This window comes from Branchiostoma lanceolatum, chromosome 16 (assembly GCF_035083965.1).
Source record: "Branchiostoma lanceolatum isolate klBraLanc5 chromosome 16, klBraLanc5.hap2, whole genome shotgun sequence".
Classification (NCBI taxonomy): Eukaryota; Metazoa; Chordata; class Leptocardii; order Amphioxiformes; family Branchiostomatidae; genus Branchiostoma; species Branchiostoma lanceolatum.
In genome coordinates this window covers 1,012,224-1,030,773 of record NC_089737.1, presented here as the reverse complement: position 1 = coordinate 1,030,773, position 18,550 = coordinate 1,012,224, and the positions used below count along the sequence as shown (strand labels likewise).

At 38.8% G+C, this 18,550-nt stretch overlaps 1 protein-coding gene across 1 annotated transcript in view; it reads right to left on the bottom strand.

Moving 5' to 3' along the window:
• The window catches only part of LOC136422135 (sodium channel protein type 4 subunit alpha B-like), a 105,649-nt gene that overhangs the window by 21,320 nt on the left and 65,779 nt on the right, over window positions 1-18,550 (bottom strand). Inside the window, exons 15-19 of the mRNA XM_066409782.1 lie at window positions 14,224-14,412; window positions 13,581-13,976; window positions 5,342-5,630; window positions 1,884-2,041; window positions 53-682 (exon numbers count right to left, since the gene is read on the bottom strand). Of these exons, the coding sequence (XP_066265879.1) occupies window positions 53-682; window positions 1,884-2,041; window positions 5,342-5,630; window positions 13,581-13,976; window positions 14,224-14,412 (1,662 nt within the window). The remainder of the gene's footprint in view (window positions 1-52; window positions 683-1,883; window positions 2,042-5,341; window positions 5,631-13,580; window positions 13,977-14,223; window positions 14,413-18,550) is intronic.

The following is an 18,550-nucleotide window of genomic DNA, read 5'->3' as shown; positions in this document are numbered from 1 at the left end:
ACTGTCTAAACATAGCTGAGTTTCAGTGAAGTAACAAAGGCTTGCATCTTACCAGTGCTCCACTGCTCAAGACAATCATTATAATAATGAAGGTCTCAAAGTAATTGTGTTCAATGATCCAGTATGCCTTGACTCTCAGGGCAGCAAACTTGATACCGATTGGTGATTTGATGCAGTCATCACAACATGGCATGGCCCACTTCTCTGGCCAGCAATCTGGTGGATATTCCACTATCACACCAGAACTTGCATATTCACTCTGCTTCTCTTTCGAGCCTGGGGAGCCTGGATCATCAGGCAGGTCCCCGTCTGGCTTCTCATCCATGTTCAACACACCATCAGACAGCTTGGTGGGAGTATATGCAGGGTCAAGCATACCTTCAGACAGCTTACCATTGGACAACACACCATCAGATAATTTATCAGGTATAGACCCAAGTCCATTTCCAATCTTATCCATCATGGGGACCACACCGTTTTCTTTCTGGCACAGCGATGGTTCACTGGAACTTTTAGCTGGGGTAGTACTTGCTTTGCTGAGCCCATTAGAGGTGGATGATGACCGATTGACATCCTTATTTTCATCTTTTGATTCTTCCACTTCCTTATTATCCTTGATGCATTCACCATCTGGAATGTACTGGTTTTCAGATTCTTTCTCATTGCTTTCTGATTCCTTTTTCTGAAAGACAAGGCAGAGAAAATGATAAGACCAAAGCCTGGGTTACATAATTCAACTGTCATTTAGATGAACCATTTGTGCAGGACTGGTGTATGTCTTTAAAGCATGGCTAGCCATGGCCTCCCAACTACTAGTACTACCAACCCTCTCCAGACCATGGTTGAGTGTTAGTCCTGGGCAAGGTCATGTGTGGTTGGGAGTTGCTCTGCAAGATTAGCTGCATCAGCTGACTTTTTCAACAAGTTTTTACAAACTTGAGCAGTAACTAGGGAGATTTTGAAAGTGTTAGCTGTCTTGAAGAAGTTATCAAACAGTTGAGAATGGTAGGGAGGAAGGTGGCAGTATCTTTGTGCAGTTGAGGCATACTTTGGCATACCTCCTGACTCCTTCCCAACTAAGGTGATTATTTCCAAAACTTGACTGCCAATCACTTCTGACTCCCACACTACAGTGACTGTAAGCAACCACAGACAAGAAAAATCCATGAGAGCTGTCTTCAAGGAACCAACTTTAACTTAAGTTGATCTTAATTTTTGATATGCTAATAACTTGGAAGTACAGAGCAACATGCATGGTAAAAACAAGGTCAACGACTCAATTCAAAGATTTTTTGTCCATTCCAATTTGTGAGAAAGTTGTTACATGTAAATGTTATGAATCAGTTAGAAGGGGGTCAGCAGTCTTCAATGGGAAGTCCAAAGCTGAGGGTGTGGAGTGGTGGCTTTGGACTTCCCACTGTAATACTCAATTGAATTGTCGTTAAATATTGTCTACCTGGATGTCTAACCTTCATCACTATTTTAGCTCTATTATTTTCTTGAAGTGCTTGTGAAATCAAAACACAACATTTCCTTGCCATTGCCAACAGTAGTAATTATTATGCAATAAACATACGACCATGAAGGATTATAATTCTTCCAATTCCTGCTGTCCTGCCTTGCAAAAACTGCTTTAAATTTTCAAATCATAAGCAAGCAAATTAAACATAGTGTAATATCTTGCTACTGTATGTATACATATAAATCATAATGATTATCAAGTGCTGTTGGAAGGATATATAAAACATGTCAATCATGATGGTGTACAACAGACAAAACGCTCTGAACCTGCCTCGGTTGCATAAGATGGCAAGATATCATGGCTAAGACCTGAAGGCAAAACATTCTTAGGCTAATGGAACCAGTGAGGTAGTACCATTCACCTTCCTTGGAGCCTTGGTGACATCAATGATGTCCATTTCGGAGTTAAAGCCACACATGGCTACAGGTATCCCATTCTGGGAGCTCCACGGTGTACCAGACTCTGCCAGCGATGGCCGTTTCCCAACATAACCATTCTGGAGAACAACTGCCTCTCCATCTAAATAAGGACAAAGAAAAGGGGTTGTTGATTGATATTCAAAAGACAACAGGTCATGCTCTTTTGTGCTATGTTTATACCTCTCTACATGTTTTACATCACAAGACCAAATTTGCAAGAACAGATTAATAGGAGATTTTATAGTTTTAGAATGCATTCCATGATTTTCAAACATTACAGTCACTGTGATATTTGTACAATGTAACTTAGTTGCAAAAGAATATTGATAGGAGATAAGGAGAATTTTGTAACAGACCTATGTCCCATTGGAAATTAATACCTTATTATTATCAATAAAGAATATGGAGAAGATAATTTGATCTTTTGATGAATTTCTCAAATAAAGATCATTGTCCAGAAATATCAACAGTACCTAACTTCTATCAAGCCAGTGGGAATGACCCCTGCGTATGTAACTGTGTATATTTGTGGAATTGTAAATGCGCAGTGTAAATGGGCTGTTATGTTATGGATGTATTGAATGAAAATTAAAAAAAGACTATTGATAGACATCAATTCTGTCAATGATGAGAGTTTGCGTAATGATGAGAAAATGTTACACAATCATGTAAAACACTGTAATGGTAAATGACAGGACTTTCATATTTGCAGTGTTTGAAAGTGGGGTAAAACTGAACACAATGAAACATATATATTGCAAATCAGGATTTATTTGCATAATTAGTGAGGAAGTGCTACCTTATCCTTCTGTGATAGGGTTGGATTTTCATAATTGGAAAGTATGTACTTTGATAGGACAAGGTCATCAATGGATATAAATCATGCAAATTAGGACCTAATACATATTTTATACACATAGAATGAGAAACAGCAATAATTCTAGTTGTAAACTAGAGTGCCACAACCTCATTCCTTTGCCAAATAATGTCAACCCTAACAGCTAACGTATCAGAAATGTTTCTCATTGATTCGCCAAATAAGGTCATCATTTGCATAGATTATAAAAGTTTTCCACCAAATACTAGTAACAGATCTGAAGTTGTCCTAAGTATGAAAGTCTTATTTAAACAAGAGTCTTAGGACCCAAAATCTCCATGAAACTTTATTTTTTATTAAACCAGTTCCCCCCATTCTATATTGCTCAATGGTATGACCCACACCTGTCTGGGGGGGGCAGGAGAAGTGACCCACTTTCACTATAAATAGCTATTACAAGTAACAGATGTTCCACAATATGCAATGGACAACACTGCAAATATAGATTTTACTCACTACTTATGCAATTTGCATAAGTAATTAAGTCCAATTTGCATAATATGCAGCTCATTGTATACATCTCTGTCTAAGCTACCTGCATAGTAAATAACATGAAAATCTGTCGCACCTTTCTTCAGTTATTCTCCTTGAAAGATTTTGACAAATGCGCCATTGCAGTTCCAGTGACACATACCAGGGGGCCAAAAATCGACCTTGACCTTTCTCCTCCCGACATCTACCCACATACCAAATATCATTACAATCCATCTACACGTTCTACAGTTATGCTGACTTAACACATCCGGTGACACAAACATACACACACGGTGACACACTTAGTATTACACACACGCGCACACACTAACTTTGCATGATTTGCACTTCAGAGTGTACATCTCTGTCTAACCTACCTGCATACCAAATAACATGAAAATCTGTTGTTCCTTTCTTCAGTTATTCTCCTTTAGGACATTTTTACAAATAGGCCATTGCAGTTCCAGTGACACATACCAGGGGGCCCAAAATCGACCTTGACCTTTCTCCTCCCAGCACATACCCACATACTAACTATCATTACAATCCAGCTACACGTTCTACAGTTATGCTGACTTTAAGCATCCAGCGACACACATGCAAACGATTTTCCTCCTTACTTATGCAAATTCAGTCTCATTTGCATAATTTGCACTTAAGTGTGTACATCTCTGTCCAACCTACCTGTGTACCAAATAACATGACAATCTGTCGATCCTTTCTCCAGTTATTCTCCTTAGAAGATTTTGACAAATACGCCATTGCAGTTCCAGTGACACATACCAGGGGGCCCAAAATCGACCTTGACCTTCCTCCTCCTAACACCTACTCACATACCAAATATCATTACAATCTATGTATATGTTCTACAGTTATACTGTCTTAAAGCATCCGGTGACACAAACATACACACAAACACCAAACGCACGCAAAACAGTATCTCCATGAAAAAGCCTTTTTTCATGGAGATAACAAAGAAGGTCATTCTGTAACTTTCTCATCGACTATACAAATGAGGTCCTGATTTGCATGACTTATGTTTGAGAATGAGTACACATGTATGTGACTTAACTTTCAAATGCTGCAAGTATGAGATTTCCGTCATTTACCACTATGGAATACATATTTTCGAGTTGATCATGCATATTAGGTTTTCATTTACAAAATTTGTTTCTCTCTTTTTCCTTTACATATGGCCATGTTTGAAAAGTGCTATCATCATTCATAAAGTGTTCAAATTAGTGCTTCCTATAGTTCATGAAACAATTATTTGGCAAAGGTATGATCAATATTTTGGCCATCTTGGTAACGTTACACACGCAAAAAGTAGAAGGCTACTTTTTTATTCAAGTGAGAGGGGAGGGCATTACAGACAAAGTGGTGACGCACTCAAGCTGACAAACTTATATTAGCGCCACCACTAAAGCATACTGTGTAATTATTATATAGTATTTACATATAAAGACATAAAAGGGAAAAGATAAGTATACAAACTTGTAACAAACATGATGCACTTAGTACTTATAATGAAATAATAATGAACAAATAGACATGCTAGAAACAAATGATTCTCTATGACAACAAAAATTCATAAAGGCGCATGTCGGGTCTCTTGACCCAATAGGGAAATGTCTAATTGAACACACTAAAGCTAAAACCAGGAATCAAAGCATTTTCAAGTAACAATAAAATTTTGGGTGAAAAACAAAATTTGGGAGTTTATGGAAGATGAGTACAGTGGGCTTCCTTGAAGTAATAGAGAGATTTGTGCATTATTAGACAAGCGCTAAAAATTCACTTTTGTACATACTAAGAGCTGGTATTAACATCTCGTATGTAACGTTAACACTGAATCAGAATAACACTTTGGAAACATTGGGAGATAAATCTACAACACAATATTGGTTTTCTAAGTTTAAGATGTTCCATGAACTTATAATATCGGCGAAATGAATAATAATTTCATTCAATGCATGATGGTGTCACAATCTCTGATGTCAGAGTGAACCTTGATCAACAAGAATTCAGAAGTAAAACAGAAATCCCCACCCATGGTTGGGACCTCCCCATCCACGTAAGTCTTCTCAATCTTCCACTCCTCGTCATCATCTCTCCCTTCATCTTCATCATCTTCCTCATCCTCCTGGTCAAATGGTGGCCAGTTTTTCTTTGGTTTTGGTACAAAACAAGGTAGGAAACAATATGTGATGTACTTAAAGAAAAAAATAATCTTATTCACGCCAATCACAATGTTGTTGGGTTCTCCACTGTCGTCATCTCCTTCTTCATCCAACCCACTAAATGAACTGAGGAGCAAAGCAAGGAACAGGTTCAAAATCTGCAATGGACAAGGAACACAGGAAGGTACTGTTAGTAATGTAACTCATGTTGATATAGATTTCTAGCCACTAGTATAAACCCCACATTCATAATTTGATAGTTGTCTGTCTATCAACATGCACATGTTTTAGATTAAATTGAAATCAACAACGTAAGTTTCCTTTGGCACAAATATTTTGGCCTTCCCTAGCCTTAGTGCTGAAAAGTCTGTTGAACATAAAGTCAAACATATATACAATGTTACATCCATACATGTATCTGGCTGAGATGTAAATAGAGTGATTAGTGGTGGTGGAGATTTCAGGTGTGTCAATTGGGGCGACAGCACAAGAACATGTAACACCACAGTGTAATTAGACAGACGTTGACACCCTACAGGGAAAACAAAGGCATAATAGACAAACAAGAATATATAAAAATTGTTAGTCACATGTGTGTTTAGTTTGTGGGTTCTGACAGAGTAGTAGTATGCAGTATTTGATTATACTGCTGCGGGGTCCCTGACACAGGGGTGGCAGCTGTCGGCTAGTCTCACACCGCACTTCCAGACGGCTCCATCCAGCGGGTCCACGCTGGTTGGGCCACAAACATTAATGTCCTTCGTGACAAACAACAACCAAGGTCTTCCACAACCTCTGTAGCATGAACCAGAACAATCATCAATAAAACTAGAAGCCATTTCACTCATGTCCCAAGTCCAGGACAATTTTTCACCATTGTGTACACAGGCTGGGATTTTGTCACTGAATTTTTTGTTTTGTTTTGTTTGTCTATAGTTCTCTGTTCCTGTGGTTAGCCATATGCCTGAAAAAGATTTTCCCATAGGCATAATTTGTTGAATGTAAAATAAGGACAACAACATAGACTGGCACAGGTAACCTGATGCAGGAGCAGTCACTATCTAGTGGGCAACAACAGATAAACATGCCCACTAGGATTAGGAATTGGCAGGTGACAGATATCTCACTGGAATGCACCTCATTGTGACGAACTGTGACAGGCATTCGCAAAGTGGGCAAACCAGTGCGGATAAGCAACAACTTGTTGCCTTAAATTGGGAATTTTTAAAAGCAATTGACGAAATGGCGGAAATGGTTGCAAAATGGCGCTTTCAGTGTACATATAAATGTCTTTTTGATGAATTTTAATCATTGTGGTTTTTTAAGTCAATGGCAACACTGCGTTTTCCAATAAATATATCTTGTGTATGATTTGGAGCCAAAACTAAGAATGTGTTATTCCGGGGGAGATTATTCTGTTTGTACCCATATGTCGCAAGTCAGAGTGACTGCAAGGGAAAATGGGCTAAAATTTGCAAAGTTGCCGCAATGATTTGGCCCAATTAGGTGCAGTCCAATGAGGTACCTGCTTAAGTGTTTCATGTCCTGACTGTGATGAGAGCTTTGGGGCTATCACTAGATACAAGCACCTGTGAGTTAGAGATTAGGAAAAGTCATCAGCACTCCCTCCAACCATGTCTTCAGGACTCTGCTCATTCATGGGGAAATAACTGCTGTCATTTTGCCAGAGGTTGGTGAAGAACAACTCTCCTATTTTGCTGAGTGGAAATATTCCATCTGTTGGCAATACTAAAATGCCAAATATTGACTTGAACTTGCAGCATTATGGTTGAGACCTATGGACATTATGTTGGGAGTGTGAGGTACAGACAAGATAGGGGCAACTGGGGTTAGTATCAACATGCTTGTTAGAACATATGGTACATGCTGTAGATGAGAGGAGGAGGGGGGAAGGAGTAACACAATTGACAATTCATTCCCAGAGTTCTTTTTACTTACAGTGTCAGCTTTATCTTAAAATAAGACACAGACAGAACTACTTAGCATTTCCCAGGTTAAAATGGAAAAACTGATGGCCCTATTGGGACACAATAACAGCTGTGATCTCTAAATCGTCTGACAATAAATTTTGAAGTAAAGCTTGTTAACTTGTCCCTGAGCCATTATATCTGACAGGTTGATTAATTTTGCATTAATCATAATAAGAAAGAGCCGCATGTTAAGAAAAAGTCCTGATAAAATAAACCACAGACTGAATCTTCCATTATGTCCAGAAAAATCGTAACCAAGCAATCATGTGCCAGAATTGAAACACATCTTCATCAGATAGCTATTTTGACCCCAACAAACCAACTTTTTAAAAAAAAATTTCATTTTGGTCACCATGATGGAGTAATTGATAGGAATTACCGTTTATCTGAATTGATCTGTAACAATCAAAGTCAAAGAAATCCAGTTGATACCTTCATATCTTTGAGTAGGAACTTCAAGTCAGTAAGGAAGCCAACCCCGCAAGATTAATTCTACAACCTTTGTGCAATATAATGGAACAATGTAAGAAACCATTTCTATGAGTTTCCCTTCTTGTTTCTTTTCACAAATCTTAAACCAACTTCTTTGCTAACTTTCTTCTTGCGGTAGACATTGTATCACTAGTTTGTTTGCTGATCTTAGTGATGGCTAATCTTTCTTTGGCTGTCTCTAATAGTGGCAAGAAGACTGGAATATACGACAATAGGTTACAGGTAGCATGCAGACACCCCCCCCCCCCACAGCCCCCAACCCCCCCACACACCATCAACTAAGAGACCAGTAAACAGTAAAGATAATAATCATGTATGATAAACTAATTCCTTAAGGAAAAATATGATGCAAGTTACATGTGACTCTGTGATCTAGATGTTATTATGAAGATGGCAGCAAAGACGAGATGATGATGAAATGGTACATGCAGCAATCATCCTTTGTTTGCCTCCGGGTTCCTTTGCCTGTAGAAATTATGTAGAAATAGTCTGTTAGCAGATTATGGAAATGTCCATAGAACCTGTGAATCATTGGCTTCACAACTCTATTTTCAAATATTACCCGGTGTGTCTTCAAGTTAGATTTGTTGACTTACTGATCAAAAACATGTAAGCTGATAGTGAAACTACAACACAAGGCTTCCATCCCATGTCATGATTGTATACCCTTCTATAAATGTATCAACTCTAGGATTGGTTTTCAATGACCTTATGATGAGAAATCTGGACTACATACAGATTTTCCAATACACATGGATATGTGTGGAACTGAAATAAGTCACACATTGCCACAAAACTGTACATGTGTACAATAAGGTATTTAGACAGGTGTAAATATGATGTTCATTTTCTAAAGTTGAAACATAATTTAAAATGTTGCACAATGCTGTCACAAACACAATTAAATGCCATGATCATGGTTGAAGATTTTGATTTGAATACTGACTGTTGATAGATTATAAATGAATGAAAAATTAATTAATTCTTTTCACACACACAAGTGGTTAATGATGACAATACATTTCTAATCCATTTAGCGTTATTAATATATTGTTACTATATCAATCTGAAATCTAACATCTTGTTCTTGTGGATAGACTATAGTTTAGGCCACAGCAAGTACATTTTATGGATGACATCAGCACACGCATTTATTTTCGCCTGATTTCGGGAAAAAAATGTTTACCCTCCGGCAATGATCAACATACCGAAAGTGGGAAATATATCGCAAACTTCTATTAGTTCTATCGCAAAACGTCCTAGTTGCCACAAATAGGCATTTGCACATGAAGGAATGGTGAAAACCCATACAAGTGGGTAAAAAGACGGAGATTTCTGAGGTACGGAAGTTCCATTCAGGAGTGCAATGGATGAAAGAACTTCAGTTGAGACAAAGTGAGTAGAGCCAGCATCATGTAGTCAGTCAGTCTGCCTCAGGAGGCTCCCGTGCCCAGTGTTGGGGAAGCCTTGTCTCTGCGTCCTTAGCTATGCAAACCTGGATGTATCCCGTGGTACCACACACCATCATTACCTTCCACGAGAAGGTTATATTATTGGTTACCAGCTGTGGAGTTTGTCTGTATGTATGTCAAGAGCATAACTCGAGGTAACTTTGATGAATCTTAGAGATTTTTAGTAGGTAGGTAGCAGTTGTGGGAACAAAGGTCAAGTTCGAAAATTGTTCACCTTGCGTTTTCCCACAGTGCTGCAGTGGACGTTTTATGTTAGTGTGTTTGTATGTAGGCAACATAACTCGAGGAACTGTTGATGGATCTGCAAGATTTTTAGTGGGTACATAGAGATTGTGGAAATGGAGGTCAAGTTAAACAACCTCATATCTCCATGAACATTTCTATTCATGCAAATGACTTACACATTTGCATAATATATGCTTGGTCATAAACACCTTTATCTAACTTACACATGTTGCAATATTGACAGTCCTATAATTTTCCAATTAGATGAATTATGGTGTTTTTGCATTTATTATGCAAATTAGGAATCTATTTGCATAAGTGGTATCTGTTGATGCTCCACTTTCCATAAACTACATATGTTACATGTATTTGAGTCTGATAATGGAAAACAGTGCAAATATAGATTTTCCTCATTAGCTATGCAAATTAAGTCACAATTAGCATAATTTGCACTACATTATGTTTATCTCTGTCTAAGCTACCTGCATACTAAGTATCACATTGACAGTCCTATAAATTTCCAATTAGATGAGATATGGTGTTTTGCATTAATTATGCAAATTAGAAATTTACATGCATAATTGGTATCTGTTGATGATCCACTTTCCATAAACTACATACGTTACATTTCATTTTTTTCATTTTATTTTATTTTCATTTTATTTTACAGACATGTATTTGAGTCTGATAATGGAAAACACTGCAAATATAGATTTTCCTCATTAGCTATGCAAATTAAGTCCTAATTAACATAATTTGCACTTCATTGTGTACATCTCTGTCTAAGCTACCTGTATACTAAATATCATGGAAATCCGTTGTTCCTTCGTTCAGTTATTCTCCTTAGAAGATTTTCACGATAACGCCCCTGCAGTTACAGAGCAAGCTGCTAGGGGGCCCAAACCCACACCACGTCTTCATTACACCACAAGCTATCTGCCACCAAAAAATCAAGACCATAGCACGTCCAAGTCAAGAGATACAAAAATGAAATTTCTGCTGCAGTACCAAGGTCACATACCAGGGGGCACAAAATCGACCTTGAATTTCGGCTTCACAACACCTGCCCACATACCAAATATCATCATAATCCATCAAGAGGTTCTTGAGTTATGCTGACTACAGTAGTCCGGAAACACAAACAGACAGACAGACAAACAGACAGACAAACAAACAAACAATCATACACACCCAAAACAATATCTCCATTTTTCATGGACATAAAAATGGGTTACCTGGCATTTTCCTACGGTACTGCAGCAGGCTGTGTATGTATGCGTATTTGCGTGTAGACAGAATAACTTGAGGAGCTGTTGATGGTTGTGCATGGTATCTAGTGAATAGTGGTTTATGAAATTTAGTGGTTTATGAAAAGGGAAGGTCAAGTTCGATGATGGGCCTCCTAGCGGGTACCATAGATACTGCAGTGTAGCTTCAATGTTTGAGGTCAAATTTTCTGCAAGTGCTATGGTCATGATTTTTATGTGGTAGATAGTCCATGCCACATAAAGTAAGTTGTGTACATTTGGGCCCTCTAGCGGCTTGTTTGGAGCTGCAGCAGGTGTTTTTAATTCATTTGTTTTGACCTTCGGACATGAATAACTAGAAATAGGGTCGACGAATCGTCTTGATTTATGGTTTGTAGATAGCTTGATTGATGCTTTTCATAATCAAATACTAATTATGCAAATCAGGAGAAAATTTGCATAATTAGCAAGGAAACTTTATAAATCTGCTGCCTTTCAAAATAGGACTCTAAAACATGTGACATATATAGCTGAACAAGAGAGAGGTATCGATAGATATCAATGATGCAAATAGCTACTTATTTTGCATGATTAATCAAAAAATATTAAACTACCACAATGGTAAATCATTGGAATTTCATTCTTGTATCATTAGGAAGCTAAGTAAAGGTGAACAATATCAGACATAAATCATGCATGACAGGGCCTCATTAACATATTTTATAAGGAAATTTCTACAATGAGCTTCTTACTGTACGACCTGATTTCGGGGACACTATGTCCCCGAGGCCAGCTGGGCTTTGGGCTGCAGTTTATTTAAACTACAAATTTAAAGTAGGTCATATATACAAGGAGATTAAGCCTCCTTGATGTATGCTATTCCTATTTCACGAAATGATATTTAGAGTCTTTACTTGGATAAAGGCACTTTCCATGATAAGCCTTGTTGACCATGAAATGGATACAAAGAAGGAGGTTATAACCTCCTTGATGCAAACGAACGTTTCTCGGAGTGTTTTTTTCCTCCTCCCGTGCACAGAAATAAAACGAAACTAAAGATCGATAATCGTTCCAATACTATAACTTTATCCAAAAGTAAAGAACCACACTACAGCATATTTCAATCAGAACTTTTTTCTTGTATGCAGCGCAATATACTAAACGATAAACACACTCCAAAGCGCCAGTCAAAACATCACGCTTTCCTTTGTCTGAACAGATAACATTGCATCAAATTGATGCAAAAAAAGCCTTTCCTGACATTTCCTTGGACTGTCAAACTGCAGTGGCAAGGTTAGATGCGGGCAAAGTTGTTTGAACCAGGCGCGAGTTAATCATCGCGCAAAGATGTGGCAAAGCAATCCTTATACTTGATTAACGTTAGGAGGGCGGCGATCATGTGATCATGGGGGTCATGTGTGACATCAATCTGGCCAGGTCATGCGGTGGGAGAGGGGACCTCAAGCAGGGCAACAACATGGTAGGTTCCAATTTCCATGTAGGAGCTATACATCGGACTTTGCAAACTGGTCGAGTTGCTTGTGTTGCTAAATCGGCAAAAATTATTTTGATGACGTTTGCACGATTTGCCCATTCACAAAAGGATGACGTGCACTTGCATGGCGATCGATAAAGTCTCACGTGTCATGTCATTGTGGACGGCAGTTGTATCTGCTTTGTGTGTGTGTGTCGGTGAACATGATAACTCAGGAATGCCTGGATTGATTGTCTTGATACTTGATATGTGGGTAGACCTTCTTGAGACCTCAAACTAATTAGATTTTTGAGTCCCTAGCGGATTGCTATGGTACTGCAGCAGAACTTCCGGGTTCGATATCTTGTGTTCTTGACATGCTATGGTCATGATTTCTGAGTGGTAGATAGCTCTTGGGAGAGTAACTCGTGTAGGCCTGTAATTTGTTTCAATAAGATGACGGATCGTCATGATTTTTGGTATTTACATAGTTTGAGTGATGATTTTTGCTGTTGTTTTTGGTTTCCTGGTAGCAAGACCATTTTGCGCCGTTCAACTACGTTAGTATAAACATAGTCAGGAACGACGACAACGGGTATGCAATAGACATTGGGAAAAGGGAGTTGACGTTTGTTCAGCTACATGTGTACCCCAGTCAATGCTAGCGGATCCCAGTAGGCCACACAAATTTGTTAAGTGTTATATCAAGGACCTCCATTGGACTTCGATGTGTTCTTTTTCTTTTACTTCAATACAATTCACTGTTGTAAAGCACATTTTCTTCATAGGCAGGAGTCTATTAAACAAAGCTACTGGCTTGCAGATTAAGTAGAGATGTACCCGGTAATCATATGTATTAGTTTTGTTTGTTATTCTGTCTATAATGAGTTAAATGTTTTGTACTGTTTTACTGAATACAGGAATAAAGTATTTGATGGTTGTGATACCATGTTTTATTGCTTTAATTATTCTAAATTCTCAATTCTTTTATCAGAATACCAAAGTTAGACACACAAATAAAATTTACTTGCTGTGGCCTTATGTCTCTCTTAGACCTCATCGATTTAACGGCCTACACCAATTTATCGGATCTTCTCTCAAATCATTACAAGAATGAACAATTAAATTGGTGCAGTCAGTGTAACTAAAGCATATCCTCAAATAACAAAAACAGTAATAGCAAGAAATGCTACATGTATATACGTACAATTAGGTTGCCGATGAGAACTGTCAGAAGGAAGAATGGGATGCACATGTATCTGACGCCTTTTTCTTCTGGATGTGCATAACCAGGACAGTTCTCAAACTGGGCTATGTTGCAGCGCATGCAGTCCCACATGGATTCTATCCACTCTCCACACAAGACCCGGAACACAATCATGAAGCTACGCAGGAAGTCCTCAAAGTTCCAGCGAGGCCTGTCCAAAAGAGGTGTCCATGTCCTGTAGCATTCACCAAAGACCTGCATGCCAAGCACAGCAAAGATGTAGATGACGATGCCCAGGACAAAGGTCAAGTTCCCCAGGGCGCCCATGGAATTCCCAATGATGGACAGCAACTTGTTAAGCGTGGGCCAGGACTTGGCTAATTTGAAGACACGAAGCTGGAAAAGATATGATGCAAAGATTAAGAAAGAAAATCTATCAATATGTTACAATTCTCAGCTATTAAAGTTCATGGAATAAGATGTTTTTCCACAGTAGTATCACGTCAGTATATATAATTATATAGTGACCTTACTTCCATCTCAGTCTTTAAAACAATTTTCTGAAACCTGCTAAGTCTTGTTAATACTCAAATCTTAAAATGCTTTAAGTTAGTGTTCTTAAGAGAGAGAAAATGCAACTAACCAATCGAAATGATCGAAGAACTGAGAATCCTGCAAGGCCGCCTCCCATCAACTGCTCCATCAAGATCTCAACACAGCTCAGAATCACGATGAAGGAGTCGAACATATTCCAGCCCACTGCAAAGTAATCTTTTGGCCCCATACCAATCAATTTGAATAAGAATTCCCCTGCAAAGATTGCACTGAAAATCTGTAGAATGAAAGACAAAGAGGTATTTCAATTGTTAGAAATGCATTGCTGGACCAAGCATACTTTCTTCTCTAGAAAACCCTTAGTCTAGCTTGTTATACTTGCCACTGCTTTAAATAACAACACAACTCTATTTGGGGCTCATCATTTGGCTAAAAAGCTGATCGATAAATATAGTGAGAAACAGAATTTGACCCTTTTCTAGTAAGCTATTGATAGACCTATTTGCCTCAGATTTTACATCTTGAGCATTTCTAACCAATGTTTGAGTTGGTGAATTAGCACCAATTTTATTTGTTGATTCTTAGATTTAAAAAAAAAAATTGGAGCAACAGATTGGATTTTTTTCCAAATAGTCTGGGGTGAACATAGGAGGGGTGATCAATAAGTCCTCAGCCTCACCCAGAAATAAGGTCCACATCTCAAATTTCGGGGCATAATTATGTAGTATGACATGTTTTAGCACTATCCACCAAACTTCAAATTATTGTGGTCAATATTTTTTAGTCGACGTCCATTTGAAAACTAGTAAGTGATGAGAAAAACAATGTTGAACTCTGATCAGAGATGTGTGGGTCGAGTTCCTCGGGCCAAGAATTGGCATAAAATCTCCGAAGACATTGTCAAAATGTTTGATGAAGATTCCCTTCTTATTTCAACTAAAAAGAACTGGGTATCCGACTTTCAGCAGAGCAAGTTGGCCAGCACACCTCAGGTTGCAGCTCAATTGTCCATGTTTGTATCCTTCTACCTCACCTAATGTTACTGAGTGCCGTCTGCAAAGTAATGATCATAACGATTTGAAACTTGGTAGACATACATAAAAGACTTCATACTTCATAATTATTTCCCAAAATTTGAGCTGTGCACCTTATTCCTGGGTGGGGCCGAGGACTTATTGATCACCCCTCGTAAAGAATAAGAGGATTATTCAACTTTCAGCTTTGTATGGCTCATTTTATGCAATGAACCGCTCTCTTTAATCTAGTACTTTCAGTGACAAATTTACCTTTTGCTATTTAATATATGGGTTGATAGTGAGAAAGTTTTAATGAATGAAAAATTATAACTTATAATAAAATGTGACCTCAGTTTTTAGGTATGTGCAGGCCTTTATAATCTATTTTGGTGGTTATTGAGTTTTACAACTGAACAAATAGTAAAATCGTGTCTGAGTAAAAATTTGTGAATGGTAATATTGACCCAATCTTTTTTTGCATGAAATTGCTGTGCTGTGTTGGTGAAATTACTCATCCCAGGAATCTAATTCGAGGCTTTTCCAGAGACCTAACTTCTTAATATGCATAACGGGAGCCCTAACATAACACGCTTTTTCACATGCTCAAATGCACGGCGCTCTATTGCTAGTTGCCAGAAAGTGGTCTGGTTTTCATAAATAAAATTTGGACACATTAATCTTAAGAGCAAATGTCTGTAAGGATCAAACAATTGTGGCAGGGGAAAAATTGATTTGCCATGGCTCATATTTTGCACAGTGATAGTACTTGGCCCACAACCCCTCAAAATGGCTTTCTTTTACTAACTTGAAGTTAGTTAAAGTTAGCCAAAGTCCTCCCATACCAGACGGTCCATAGAAACCAGACGAAACACTTGGGCGTCCATCTCTGTTTTGGCAGCCCTTGGGCCACACTTTGTGCAAGTCACTACAGCAGTCCACTGGTAGTGGTGTGTGTTTAACTACCATACATTTGTACTCTTTCCCAAATGCTGAGTGCTAAGCAGAGAAAGCAATATGTACCAGTCTTTGGTATGACCCGGCCGGGGTTCGAACTCACGACCTACCGTATGCAAGGTGAACACTCTGCCCACTAGGCCATTGCACCGGTTCTCTAACTTGAAGTAGAGGACTGGTAAATAAAGGCTTTGAGGAACTATTTTGCAAAAGTGCAGTTTTTGCTGAAATACGCACCTAGAAAATGGGGACGGTCTATCTGAAGATAAAATGTACAAATTTTATACTTTTTTCCAAGCATGGGAAAAGGAGGCCTGGAAGTAACCTTTATAGACACTCTCAAGAAAGACACTGGACTTGAAGTGGATAGTATGCTCCGGGCAATAAAAGACAGAAACACTTGGGCAGCCATCTCGACTCGTGACTGGAAGGTCTCGACATATGCAAGCAAGTAAGCAATATTAACCCCCCCCTGTACATCCCCCTGAAGTTTGTACCATGGCTATGTACTAAACTAGCATAAAGGTATGCTAGCAAACATAACTGGAGTTCCACGACCTCATACCTTCGCCAAATGATTTTTAATTTATGACTGACGTATTACGAGTGTTTCTCATCAATTATAAATCATACCGTTGATCGTCTTCACCCAAATAACAGAAGTATGAGCTTAACAAAGAAGGTTATGCTAACAAAGTAACATTCATCATCAATTATGCAAATGAGGTCCTTATCGGCATAATTTGATTCAACGATGTTCACATTCACATAACTTCCAAATGCCACAAGTATGAAATTGCCATCATTTACCAGTATGGAATTATAGTAGTTTCTCATCAATTATGCAAATTAGGCCACCATTGCATATTTTTTATCTATCAAAATTCCTCAGTTACAAATGTCACATATTTGAATAGTCATATCATGGGACACAGCGGGTTTTTAAAGTTGTCTCATTAATTATGCAAATTAGAATCTGATTTGCATAATTATTGTCCAATCATACAAAGCATCAAGTAAGTTATCTACGGACCAAAAATCATTACCATCCATCAAGCCCATCTTGAGTTATAGTATTTTCTCATTAAGGTCTCGGTTCGGAGGTTTTTTTTTACAATTAGGGGCCGACCTATGACAATCCTTCAGGGAGAAGCGGAGGGTGCGCGGCCGTGGGGACGTCCCCGTCGGTCGTGGATCACAGATCCAAAGGAGTGGAGCGGTCATTCAGTCAACCAGATGACCAGACTGGCGGAAAACCGCCAGGGGTGGAGAGCTATGCTGCCCCGACGGCTGACTAAGCTACGGGAGAGAGTGAGTGAGTGAGGGGCTGACCCGGCAATAGCGCTTTTCCAAACATCCTTTTTCAGCCAATTCAATGTTTCCGATGGATAGGGATGCCTTGCCTTTGAACGACAGACGAATTTGATATTCTCTGTGGAAACGTCATTTTTGGTGAAAACCGTCATTTAAAGCAATTTTCATCCCCAAAAACTGCTATTTTTAAGGCATTCTTCCAAAGCCGCTGGAAGGTAAATAAGAGTTTTCCTAGGATAAAGACTAATATGGGAATAAAGGTCATTAATCTGTCTGTGCAATTAGGAAAAATGGAAAAAATTGTGAGGATACGTTTCCCGCAATCCTCGATGGTGCGAAACCATGCAAAATGCACATAGAATGCACGATTCTGGCAATCAGGCGACAAGGCCTCATTACCGTCTTCGCGCACTAATACCAGGAAGTCTTCGCGGACGACCAAAACTCTGAAACCGTAAAACGCTACGAAGATTGGGTCTTTCAGGAAATATAAAAGATAACACACTGATATAGCGATAGCCAAAAAAATGGGAGCCAGAACTAACGAGAAAACCTAGGATTTGCGTCTTATCTTCACGGACTCTTTGGGTATTAGGTCAAACAATTCCGAACCGGAACCTTAATTTGCATATTCTGTCATAAAAATTTCACCCCAGACTTCAGAAAGATTCCATTAACCATATATCCAAATTTCACTTGGCTGCGATGGTCACTTTTCCCGCAGGACATGCCTAAAGCCATATAGAAAATACAGCGCTCCCTTGACATTTACCGCATATTTGAACCCTGACAGAACAGTGACGTCACAATTAGAAAGAGCAATGAAAAATGTAAGCTACTATCACAGCGCTTTATGGAAAACATGCAAAACCGGCGGGGAAATCTTCACGTGTCCGCGGCCGACGACTCTATGGCAGTTCCGTCGTTTCCGGACCTCATACTTAGCGCTAGACCTTCTAAAAGCGAATATAAGGATAAGGTCACTTTGGGAATCACAGGGCAACTGAGTGGGATTGCGTTTTGGTTCGTCGCGCTTGATTGCACCGATGAAAATCACAGATTTTGACATGAAGTGGTAGCACAGGATTTGCGCTTTCCGAATCAAAGTCGTCCGACGTCAAATTTGTAGAA